We start from the raw sequence: 13127 nt of genomic DNA on the forward strand, positions 1-13127 counted from the left end.
CAGCAACATTTAAAAGAGTTATCATCAAATCTCTCTTCACTAAATCTGCATTAACTTTTTTCTTTCCCATTTTTTTTTTCTCTTTCTCTGTTTTCTTTTCCCCTGCTTAAGCAGGAGCTCTGCATAACTGTCTGGTGAACAACTAAACAATTATTAGACCCCACACAAAACCCAGCATGTACAGCGTGTATATCACATTAAACCACACACAATATTTGTAACAATTTACATCCAAGGCAACGGTTCACATCTGCTATGGGTACCGGAAAAAATGGGCTTGAGAATGAAGCGCATGCATTAGTACATTTGTAGAAGCTAGATATCTTCATCAGCACAATGTCACCCTATGGGACAGTCTCCTAACTACGTCCAATCGGCAAATGTTTTCACTGTGCGATGTACAGAATCTTCCTGGGATTGGTTGGAATTGTCTGCTTTGCTAGGAAAATGAAATCTAGTTTGTTGCTATTTGTTTGGATCAAGTTATAAATTTCAGATATCAATGAGGGAAAATTGATCTTTTCATTTTAGAATATGTCCTGATAAAGTAGGTTGCGGTTCTCATTAAGTGGTGAAAATAACTCAGAATTTTTTGTTAATATTAATTTTGTTGCACTTACCTTTGTAAAGGTGTTGTTGCTATTCAGTTCCTTACCACAAGGTGAGCTGTGTATCTCATTAGATACTCATTAGAAAATTTATCACATCTCTATCACTTATTTTCTCATGGATTCAATACACCACAGAAAATGTGTAGCAATGGAATATTGAAAAAATACTGACAGCACACAGAATGATACAGTACTGTTCATCAGAGGTGTGAGAGTATTTTGCATTAAAAAAAATTAAAAATCTGAACAACAAAATCTGAAACTTAAGAACAAAAAAAGAGAAAATTTGAATAACTCATTGAGAATGGACTGATTTTGCTACAACACGCATTTCCCATAGACACTTGCCCGAGTATACTTGGGACTCGTCCGCAACGGGTTAAACTGTGAACTCTTTAATGCATTTGACTTGCCAGAAAGTCAGTGATAAGTGGGTTTTGGGCACACTAAAAAAAAATCTGAAATCAGATTAAATGAACTTTGAACTCTCACATCCCGAAATTCAGAGATTGAGTGAGGGACCTAGAAGCTTTACCTGGCTGTGCTGGCCTGGCCGGTGCCGGTCGACTCGGTTTATTCGATTGGGATGCGGCTGGCGTCTCCTCGACAACCCCTCCGATGCCCAGGAGATCTCCCACAGCGGCTTGAGTCTGGGGACCCTTCTGGCTGGACTGCTGTTGCAAGACTTGATAGTCATACAGGGAGATGGGCATTACATTGTAGAATTAATATATTATGCCTCCATGTGTCTGCAAAAACTCAATTTTTGCTCTTAAATGAACAAATGTAAGCATAAACTATATCATAAACTGATTCAGAAGTAGTTTTCTCATCCAGTAGTGACTGTGCAGAAATTTCAAAAGTTCATAACTTTTGAACAGATTGTTTGATTTTCCTTAAACTTTTATTGATGCATTCTACTGAAATTGCTGCATATACTCAAGCTATATGTACAACATATTAAGACAAACTTTTAATCCTTACTTGTAACTCCATAAGCCAATTGGCAGAAATGTGTAAAAATTCAACTGTAACATCAATGAATTTGTAAGGCAAGCTCTGTAGACACTGCATGAACGCAACATTTTTCACAGAAAAGTATGAACACTGTGGCTACACACAAATTGGTGCTCTTCATTGTTTTATCATTCTTCTGCACAACTAAGCAGAACTTATTACCTCTGCCAAGGAAGGAGGAGGTTAAGTGATCATTGGGGTTGATTTGTCTGTTTGCAAAATAACTCAAAAAGTTGTGCACAGATTAAAATGAAATTTGCATAAAAAGTCGATATTGACACAATGAACACCTCATTCAATTTGGGTGGTGATCTGGGAATTTTTTATGGATTTTTGAAGGATTTTTCCTCTTTTGGCATATAAGGTCAATGAACTTTGGGTTCAAGCTGTGCAAAATGGAGGTTCACATACTCCCACTTAGGTGTCGGCTCTGCTCGGGCAAGGCACTGTGCAATGACATAAACAAAAGGCTTCTTTCTTCGGAAATTGCATGCATGTAAGGGTAGAAATGAGTTGCTGGCTTGGCGGAGGTCTGTGCTCTCAGTGCTTTTCTAGTTATGAACTGTGACATCAATAACTGCAGTTATGGCTGTAGGTTAGTTTTACTAGGTTTCTATTTCCATGTAAGAATTAGGAACTACTTCATAGTATCTCTCCAGGTAAGGTTCATTTATTTCTATCCAAATAGCACTGACTTGTCATTGCTTACCTTGCCCAATGACTCCTAGATCCTGCTCCAGTAATGAGGCTCCTCTTGTGACCGGAGGCAGTTGCTCGGCAACATCTGAATCATCTGTCTCCCACTTGGTGGTGTCAAACATTTGCTGGATGCTAGCTTCAAAGTTTGCAAGCTCTGGATTGACAGCTGGTTGAGAGGACAGCAAGTCCAGGCTCGGCTTCGGAGGGGGCACCGGCTTCTGGGGTGGGGGTGACAAGATGCCGGTATCAATGTTCTCTATGCTGGTCCGGGGGCGGGGGCGTGGCACGGCAGTCCTGGGGTCAAATTTCTGGGGTTTGGGCGGAGCAACAGGTCGCTTGCCCGGGGATGGGGGTGGAGGTAGCTTGAAGGCAGTGGAAGTCTGAGGGTTCTGGGGCACGCTGAGTGGCGAGTTGATGGTGAAGTTGATTCCGTTGGCGAAGGCATCATCCGACATGTCAGACGGGATGCTGTCATCGCGTGGAAGGGCAGTATCCGAGGGCAGCATATCCTGGCTGGGATTGAAGGGAGAAACAAAGTCTTCATTGGCATCAAATGGGGGTGTGACAGCGGAGAAGGGATTGGCCGAGGACCCTGGTTGCTGGAGCGGCTCTTCTTGCCGGTCCTGAACTGCCGCAGCAAATGGGTTTGGGGAAGGCTGTCGAGGTGGTACTGGAGGCCGGTACTCCTCTTCCTGGCTTGAAGCTGCGACTTGACTGAAGGGGTCCATCTCATTGCTAAAGGTGGCATTGATACTGGGAGGCACATCTCTACCTTCCTGCATGGCCATGTCAAGGTCAGAGTTAACCTGGGAGAGGGTGAGGAGGGCTGACGTTGCATTGGTATTACCTGGAGAACTTCCCTCCATCATAGCACGATCAAGGTCCTGGGTGACCTGTGACACGGTGAGCATTTCTCCTGTCTGAGATGGCTGCGGCACCGGTTCTGAGCCACCCACAGGTGCAGCAGTCGGTTGGATGGTGGAGCTTGCATCTGTGGCCCCTGATGTGGCTCCCCTATGCACCGGTCGCTGCACGCTCCGAATCTGCTTAGAACTAGTGGCGGCGAAAGGCCTGGCTGCCAGGATGTCAAACTTCGAAAGACTGTCGAGGGATTCCTGTTTGGTCACAGCTGGTCTGGACTCATTGTCACCGCCGGAGGCCGCTGGCGCCATTGGTTGCAGGATTGGGGACATAGGTTTGTCCACAGGGCTCATGTCCAGGAGAGAGTTCCCCCGTGTGGGCTGGGGTGGAGGCGTTGGCGCAGCACTCTGCGTCTCAGCCGACATTGGTGCAACCGTGGCAGTGTTTGCTGGTGTCTTACCGGCAAATGACACTGGCTTGAAAGCAGTGCCTCCTGGTTTGAAGGCGTGGGGGAGCGAGGGATCCCTCACTGTGGAAGTGGAAGAGGGTGGGGCAGGTTGCATGGGCGGCTCACCGCCACCCACCAGTGGGTCAAAGAAAAGCAGATCATCCAGTCCTCCCCCTCCACCGGAGGTCTGGCTGGGCTGAACAGGTTTAGCTGGCAAGCTTGGCTTCTTGGAGCTCATATTATCGAGTTCATTTAGCGGAAACACCTCATTAGCATTCTTATCAGAGGATGCATTTGGCGGTAAGCTAGGTGCCACACTTTTCTTGGACGGTTTCACACCAGGTGGTTGCGGCGCTTGTCGTTTGAAGGATGGAGTCCTGGGTTTCTCCAGTAATTGCACGTATGCGATGGGAATGAAGCCCACTTTTCCAGAGGGATGCTTGGCCTCATACCACTCATTGTCCGGCTTTGTCACGATTGTTAGAATGTCTCCCTGCTTCGCCATCAGGTCATGCTCTGTTTCTGCATTGAAGTCATAGAGCACCTTGGCTCTCCTGCCCTTGATGGAAGGTGAACCCTTCCCTTGACCGACGTCCAAGAGTTGGGGTTTGACCACCGCCACATCCCCTTGTGAAGCTGATGATAATACTGAGTGGCCAGCGCTGGCGACTGGCTTGGCCCCGCTCTTTGGTTTCACTTCGGGTGGGACATACCCCGGTGGAATGTCTACGACGATTTCCACAAATTCGGCCGGAAAGAGCCCCACATTCCCATCTAGCTCCCCTTCGAGCCAGTTCTGGTCGATCCGCCGCCGAAGGTTAATCCTCTCCCCGTCCATGAAACTGAGCTCGCAGTCACGCTCCGCGCTGAAAGGGAACAGAGTTTTTGCTGACGGCTGTTCTGAAGTCTTAGTACTGCTCAACGGGAATGACTTGGTCAGGGCATTCGACCCTAAACCAAGAACACTGTCCTTTGGTCCATTCAGTATATTTGAGTCAAGCACTTTCACACATATTGCAGGGAGAACACCTGTTTTGCCGTTAAGAGATCCTCGCAACCAATCATCATCCACCTTTTCTGTGATAGTGATGATATCACCAATTGTGAATGTTAATTCGTCACTAAGCTGCCCTGTGTTATTCTGTACGGCTTCAGCTTGTACACCTTGAAACAGAGAACCACAAGGGAAAACAAAAGAAGACACAAAAAATTAGTTTACATAACATCTAAAAACAAGATCTACTGTAAAATGGAAGAATAACCAAGACAGCCTGCAGTCAACATGCTGAAAAAGACAGATATAAAGATTATGACTGCAATATATCAGACTGATATATTTTTTTTAATTGTCCACAAATATCTGTGACAGAAGTTAGACCATAACTCCTCCACTTTGATAGACTTTTTTTTCACATGAAGGTAATTTAGAGTAAAATGATGAATTTAAATACATGTCATTTTTTTTTTTTTTTGCTTTGATTATGTGCTGTATTTTTTTGCATTACTGTATCTGAACAGAAAGTACTTTATTTCAAGTTGTCAGAAACAGCAGCAGATCGGCATACAAGACTATGTTAGCAACAGCAGGTGGGCCATGCCGCACACGACGTGTCCAACAAACCTGAAACTGCCGACGTCTGAACGTGGTCTTGCTTGGAGCTCTCCTGAGTGACGTAGGCCTTGGGGAAAATACCGACTCTGCTACCTATACTGCCCTCCATCCAGTGATCATCTACTTGTCGAGATACCGTGATCTCTTCACCTGGGGAAACACACAGGAAGATAATGGGAGGTGGGGTGTAATCAAGAAAGTGTTCTGCCAGTACAGTCCATATAATGCTTAACATCCATTACTACAGTAGTAATGCACACAAAGTGGAATTCCAATGTTAAAATCTAATCAACACACTTCAAACATCTCATGTACCCCAATACCAAAGTGTTAAAACATCATCCCGAAGAGGGATTTTCTTTCTTTTCTTTTCTTTCTTTTTTTTTTTTTTTCATTACGTTAATGACGTCTCAGGCATACAGTGTACAGGTGTACTGGGAAGCTCTTTTTTTACCCTCAGAACTTTTTGCTTCGTAGATGAGGCCCAAGATTCTCTTCACGCCGCCCCTTCTTGCCAGACGACGGATTGCTGAGGGTAAAAAAGTTCTGAGGGTAAAAAAAAAGGAGGGGGGGGGTAGGTGTGGAACTGGAAGAAAGATAGGGTTGCAGGTTGACCACTGGAGCAGATAAATATTGGGATAGAATATATGTAATGCACACAACATACAAAAGAGCATGAACGTTTTGAAAGGTACACATTTGTGACCCGCTACAACAAAAGGATCCTAAAGTCGCTGACGGCTGAGCCAAGAAAATCGTGTTTGAAGTCACATCATAAAAATTTGTCAAAACAATCGGATTTCTATTTTTGGCATAACTTTGTAGTCTAATGTTTTGTCTATCATCTGCCAAAATTTCAATGCTAAATGATCAAAGGAAAGGCAAGAAATCAGCATTTTTCTGGGCCATGATTTTCCAACTTTCAACGTAACAGAAACGTGTCCAAAGATTTGGATTTAGCAACACGGTTTACTCCACCACGAGCAACGAGGGAGTGATCTTATTGGTCAGTACATGGCATCCTGATAACTGATTGGTCATGAGTAGACTGCTGGCGCTATGCTTGAATGAACATCGCGGAGGTCGCTAGGAGCATGCCTTCTATTGTCAAGTGGTGAAAACTGTCTCGCCTCCCCTTGATCATGACACCGTCGGAAGGAAAACTTTGAAGGCGTTTTTCTCGAAACTCTGATTTCCTCAACCACTTGACATGCGCTAATAATACTTTTATGAGTTGTGCTATACAAGTACATGTATGTGAAATTAAAGTAGAAGAGTAAGGGAATGATGTCATGCCATTTTCAGAAAATTGTCCTCCCCCGACTTTCGGATCCTTTTGCAGTAGCGGGTCACATTAAACAAAATGACTGCATTATACAAAAACACATTTTGTATATCCAAATATTTCAGCATGGTGATTTTTATTCACTATTATTTATTTTTTTCTTTTTTGCATTTCACCTTTCTTAAAGCTCAGATCTCCATCCGCCGTGCTGTCAAAATCCTCTATGGCGACAACAGTGTATGAGGTCTTGTCTGCCTGTCCATCTGTCTGTGTAGCAGGTGGTCCCCCATCGGCAGGCCTGACAAAGTTTGTGGGGAAGGTGCCACTACGACCACCACACGTGCCCGACAACCAGTTGTCGTCGACTCGCGACGTGACCTCCACGCGGTCGCCCGCCTTGAGCGACAGCTCGCCGGCCTCCGACGTGTCGAAGTCGTAGAGCGCCACCACGGTGGATCCCACCTCCATCCCAAGTGAGCACCACGGGCGTCAATCTGGTCAGCAGGAATGAATTATGAGAGAGAATATTAAAGATAAAATCATGAGGTTATCAAATATAGTATAAATTCATTTCATTTTCACTCCACTGATTGACTTTCAATAAAATTGTCTGTTTTGTTTTCAAGACATCCACCTGTATTCTTCTTTCTACTGACTAGAAATCATAAACAGAAAGTATTTTTTTCTTTTCTTTTTCATCTTGGCATACAATTTTCAGCTCTGGATTAAAAATCTACAACCAGCTCTACTAAAACATATCAATAGAAGTTTCACAAATTTGAAATAAACTAAAGCTAAAAATGTCACAGCAAGTTTCATGCAAGAACGCTCTGATGTTTCAACGACATTACAAGTGTCTGTATTCAAACAACTCAGAGTGTTTTGAATGGTATACGCACTTGTGCAGCACAAATTAAACCACACACACACACAAAAAAAATTGCAAATGACCCTTAACCTCTCAGAGAATGTTGAATACAGTGTACCACTTCCTCTGACCTTGCCAGTATCTGCACACTAGTTCCTTATTGATAATAAACCTTCATAAATGCCCTCTTGTTTTGAGAACTTGATCAACTTGAGGCAGAAAGTGACAGTATGCACGGAAAATGTACACTTTATATTAAATACAGCTCAAGAAAAATGTGTAGTCAATGTTCAGGTGTATTTACTGTCAAACATACAGAATAGTAATGTACAGTATTTTGACATTTTAATGTTTAGACATCTACAAATGTACTTCATGTAGGTAGGCCTACATGTACTGTACATGTACAGCATGAATCAGTCTAACGTACAAAAAAAAATCTACCATTCCCTCAAAGTGGCATTTGGGCAAGGGTCCAGAATCCGTTGACGGTGAAGTGCCCATGCATGTACAAAATAAAACATTCTGCCAAACATCATGCAGCAAACTAGAGTGCAGGTCTGAACTTTAAACACAAAATCAGCTCAAAAATAATTCCTTAACCTGTTGAGGACAGGTCTTGAGTATACTCGGGCAGGTGTATGGAAAATGCGTAATGTAGCAAAATCAGTCCGTCCTCAACAGGTTACTGTAACTGTGAGCTACGAACAATAAAGCTGGAAACCAATGGATATCCCTGAGATTGTACAGTGTACATTTCATAAAAATCTGTAGAAGCTATACAGTTTAAAGAACAGTGTATCTCTAGGTCTGGGACGTACAATGATGTGTCTATAAATAGGCGGTCACTTCTTATCAAAGACCCGCCCCCCTTCCTCAGTTGGTGCGGAAAGGGGGCCTGTGACACACAGGAAGAAACACAGTATCTGACAAACTGCATCACATGCCACTGATTATCACTTCTGATCAAAAGGTCACAGCAGAGCAATAGCATTTCACAAACAGACCTCGACAAATATTTATTGCACATGCAGCACAACTACTATGTCATGACTTAGAGCCTAGTAATCTCCTAATTAGCAGAGGAAGCACCACACAACTCCTGTGATTTGATATTCAGGTTCGGAGGAAGATCACTTGCACACAAACAGCACTTATTTACGTCGATGCACGTAGGGCAATTTGTCAATCATTTGCACAAACAGCACTTGTAATCCAAAATATTGTCTGCTGAGAACCAGAAGGGCCGCAATTCGGTATCTATTTTGGTATCTATAAGGGAGTTCATGGTTAGCGCATGTCTCATTTGACCCCTACACCACAGACTTTCAAATAATATGGAAAGGACCTGTGACAGAGCATTTTTTGTTGAAGCATGCCACCTTTGTAATCAATGTCAATGAAATGCGTGTGCAGCTTTTGTTAAACATTATTGATGAATCACATTCACCTGTACGTTCTAACAAGGTGAAACACACAACTTAACATTCCAAATCCTCATTTGCCTGAGGATTCTTTTAGTTTGAAAGTCAATGGCAAATACACAAACATTCTCATTTGACCTTTATTTTGCACATGCACAAATCGCAACCGTGAACTCCCTTATTGTAGAGCTCAGTCTCTTCAACACTGTAAATTATGGTGTTTAAGTAGATTACTTTAATTTTCAATAAAATGTTTCAAATCAAAACTATAAGAGCACTGTATATTAGGATCAATGCCTCACTTTTTATTTCATGAACACAGACTGGATTTCATTTTTATCTTAATGCTCAAATAATGCAATAGCGCCCTTCTGGTTCTCAGCTGATGATATTATGTTGAAGTGATCACAGATTAGGTACATGTACATATGTAGATGCATCATAAAAAGATATTGTGTTCTGTAATAATCTTGTATAGTGTACAATGTGTATTAGACATTACATGTGTAGTTTGCGGCACTTTTGAAAAATGGTGAGATCTACGTCAATGTTATTGTACTTTGCTGCTTTAAGTAACCCCCTGACAATCTAGATCACATAGAGTATACACAGGAGACCACACAGTGGTTATTTCTACACTGTATTTCCCCAAATCCCATAGACTGGTCAATATTCATGACATGCGTATCAAGAACATGTCTAACTGTCACATCATATCTTAAAGGGATGGTACATTATTACAACTGTAGTTTTGGTCGAGATGGGGATTGTATTTTAATGTTTTGAAATGTTTTGAAGAGAAACCATGTAGGGTATGGAATATTGAAGAGCACACAATCCTAGAGGAACTCAATATGACCCACATGTGTGTATTTTCCAAGATGAAAATCAGTTTTAAGATGGCTGAGATATCCAAAAACAAAGTAAACAAAGTGACCCTAATAAAAGGTGGGTCCCAACTTTCATTTATAAGGACTTCTTTGTCTTTGGATATCTCAGCCATTTCAGAAACGATTTTCATTGAATAAACTTTGAATTCCTCTTAGATTTTTATGCTCTTCCATATATAACAAGTATGAATTTCATAATAAGGTTTCTCATCATCTCACACACACACACACAAAAAAAAAAAAAGGTTGGAAACCTGAAGCCCTACAATTTTATTCCAACCAAAACTACACCATCCCTTTTATAACATGAATGCAATCTCAAACCCTCTCAAGGGATGAAAATAATCTTGACGAGAGAAAATAAATTTGCATTTCCTTGCTGTGGTTTTTGGTCGGCCAATTTAAACTCTTGGGGGAAATTATCTTACAAGCCTTAATTTGCCAAATATATGACATTTGGGCAATTGCCCAACAAATATCACAGTTCAATTTATATATTAGGTTGAAGGAGCTGGCTTAGTGTGAATTTTGGGAGAGAACAAATCTGTCGCTACTACGACAGTTGTGACTGCAAAGCTTCATCTATAGAGTTACTTTCCTCAAGCTTTTACAATACCAAGATATTTGTAGTGGCAATTGGTTTAGACTGTACAAGGTAATGCAGAAAGAGGTTTTCTTTAGAATCACATCCAGTACAAATTAGATTGGGAAATTTATGAAATAAAAATAAACACACACAGGCACACACACAATGACAGCCTAACCACTGCTTAAAGGGGATGGCTAGTAAACTGATCAGTGGGAATCAGTGGGAATGCTGGGGGATGATTGTTCCAATCCTTGTGGGATTCATTAATGTTTCCAGGTTAGCATGCCTGTACAGTGACGGGGCGATTAAACTGCATATTACTTGAATACGAGACCATTCTGAAGCAAATAATTTTCACACAACAATAGATGTACTCTTAAATGAATCCCACAAGGATTGGAACAACCATCCCCCAGCATTCCCACTGATTCCCACTGATCAGTAATTAGCCATCCCCTTTAATGATTGCAAAATATACAACTTAATTATTTGCTACACTGTAACTGTACCCATAATACACTAATTTGAAACTGCACATTACTTGAATACGAGACCATTCTGAAGCAAATAATTTTCACACAACTGTAGATACAGTACTCTTAAATGAATCCCACAAGGATTGGAATAACCATCCCCCAAGGATTGGAACAATCATCCCCCAGCATTCCCACTGATTCCCACTGATCAGTAACTAGCCATCTCCTTTAATGATTGCAAAATATACAACTTAATTATTTGCTACACTGTAACTGTACCCATAATACACTAATCTGAAACTGCACATTACTTGAATACGAGACCATTCTGACAAACAAGGCAAACAAGAGACCCAGGGGTCTCACGCTCACCTGAGTATCACAAGTTCATTAAAACTGTACAATTTGGGCCCCACTAGGGGGGGGGGGCGTTTGGCCCCTCTGGCCCCCCCCCCCCCCCCCCCCCCCCCCCAGGTAGGGCATGGTGCCCATTTGAACAAATTAAGATCCTTTCCCCCTAGGGATGCTACCTGCCAAGTTTGGTGAAAATCGGTCATGGGGTTCTCAAGAAGAAGATGAAAATGTAACAAGTTTACACACGACGCACGACGGACGACGCACACCAGATGAAGAACGATCGCAATATGTAGCTCACTTGAGCCTCTGGCTCAGGTGAGCTAAAAAGCATGTAAGGTACAATGTGTATTAAGTGAAAGGCTATGGATCAGAAGGGTGTTAAAAAACAAAGTTTGCCAGCATGGACACATGGGCAGTAGGGTAAAGCCCCCACACTTTATCCATTGAGGATAAGTTGATATGGCTATTACACTCAAGACACCTTCAGGACAGAGTATGTCATACGAGTACATGTACTCGGAACTACCCATTGGCAGGTTGTCTTCCATGGGATCTAAAAATGTACACACAGTATCCATCTTGTTCCTTGCCCACCACTGATTTTTAGTTGCCCTCAGCTAGCGAGCTAGTAGCTTGAAAGCACCCTGCTATGTTAGAATACGACGTGCTGATTGTAATCACGCTTTTCTCCATACCCCCCTGAGAATGCAGCGAACGCATCGGTGAGTAACCTTTTTGATGCTCCAGGTACACGTGATTACTCCTCATCTCCCTGTAGGAAAGATGCAGACACACCAGCCAGCAATGCATGCAGCGTCATCACCGGGTGCCGGCACGAAATATGAGCACGGTGGCTGGTGGATCGCGGGGCTCGCTGTTTTCTGCTCATTAAGCGCGACGCATCACCATGCCCTCTCCCTATCCCCCCCCCCCCCATCCCCCAATCCCATCCGCCTCATTACTGTGGAGTAATTCTGCACTATATGAGCATCCTTGCAGCATCAGCTAGCTAGGATACAATTTACTCTATGGATGCTGCAGTAGTGCTCAAGTGATTTCAGTCCAATCTGTATTTAATGATGATGCCAGTTGATCTACATTTAGAACTACTGGGTGTGATGCAGATTGGTGTTGCAAGCTCAAGGCTTTTAATACCCACAATGGGGGAGGGGGGATTCAACAGAAGAAAATTGTCTAATTAAAACATAAAAGCTGGATCCAATGAATGCAGAAATCTGGTCAAAAGTGATGGGTTTCAAAGTTTTGGTTTAATCAAATTTGCACCAGGTTATCAGCTCAGTTGTTACATGTACTGTGTACTTCTCCCCCCCCCCCCCTTCTTGATCTGCGCCCCCCCCCCCTCCTTCTATTCATGAATATTGTACAAGTTTCATTGTAGCGGTACATGATATGTTTACAGCTACACTGCCCTATATAAATACGTCTTTAAGTAGCATATCTTTTTTAAAAAGTTGTTTATGAAAGTATCTTTAGAATTTGTTTGGCCACAATGTTCCTCAATTAGCGGTAGTGTAAACGCATTGAGGACAATTTGATTTTGCTACAGCACGCATTTCCCACAGACACCTGCCCGAGTATACTCGGGACTCGTCCTCAATGGGTTAATGCATTGTGCATACATACAATCATGTACATGATACAAATCCTAATACCAGCTTTTTCCTTTTAATCAAAGGACTAGGTTATGACAAGAGTGACAGAGAAGAGAAGGGATAAAGAGAAAGAAGGAGAGAAAAAACAAAACAAAACAAAACAAAAAATGAGGTAAAAGACTATTGCAGATCGTGCAACAAAATGTAGTATGATAGCTTGGTCTGTCATCGGACATGACACCTTAATGGTCTCTGCCAAATGGCAACCTCATTATAAAACAGCACGTGGGCAGATGGCTATAATGGTATGAACGATATATGAACATTTGACTGAGTAGTCACTGGCTGGAGATCAAACTGTGATGTAAGGCACTCTG

At 42.5% G+C, this 13127-nt stretch overlaps 1 protein-coding gene across 1 annotated transcript in view; it reads right to left on the reverse strand.

The window, feature by feature from the left end:
* LOC140226241 (uncharacterized) overlaps positions 1-13127 on the reverse strand; it is an 88410-nt gene that overhangs the window by 53024 nt on the left and 22259 nt on the right. The window contains exons 2-5 of the mRNA XM_072306726.1: positions 6710-7027; positions 5258-5398; positions 2338-4800; positions 1147-1296 (exon numbers count right to left, since the gene is read on the reverse strand). Of these exons, the coding sequence (XP_072162827.1) occupies positions 1147-1296; positions 2338-4800; positions 5258-5398; positions 6710-7001 (3046 nt within the window). The 5' untranslated portion in view covers positions 7002-7027. The remainder of the gene's footprint in view (positions 1-1146; positions 1297-2337; positions 4801-5257; positions 5399-6709; positions 7028-13127) is intronic.

Source organism: Diadema setosum, chromosome 3, assembly GCF_964275005.1.
Source record: "Diadema setosum chromosome 3, eeDiaSeto1, whole genome shotgun sequence".
Classification (NCBI taxonomy): Eukaryota; Metazoa; Echinodermata; class Echinoidea; order Diadematoida; family Diadematidae; genus Diadema; species Diadema setosum.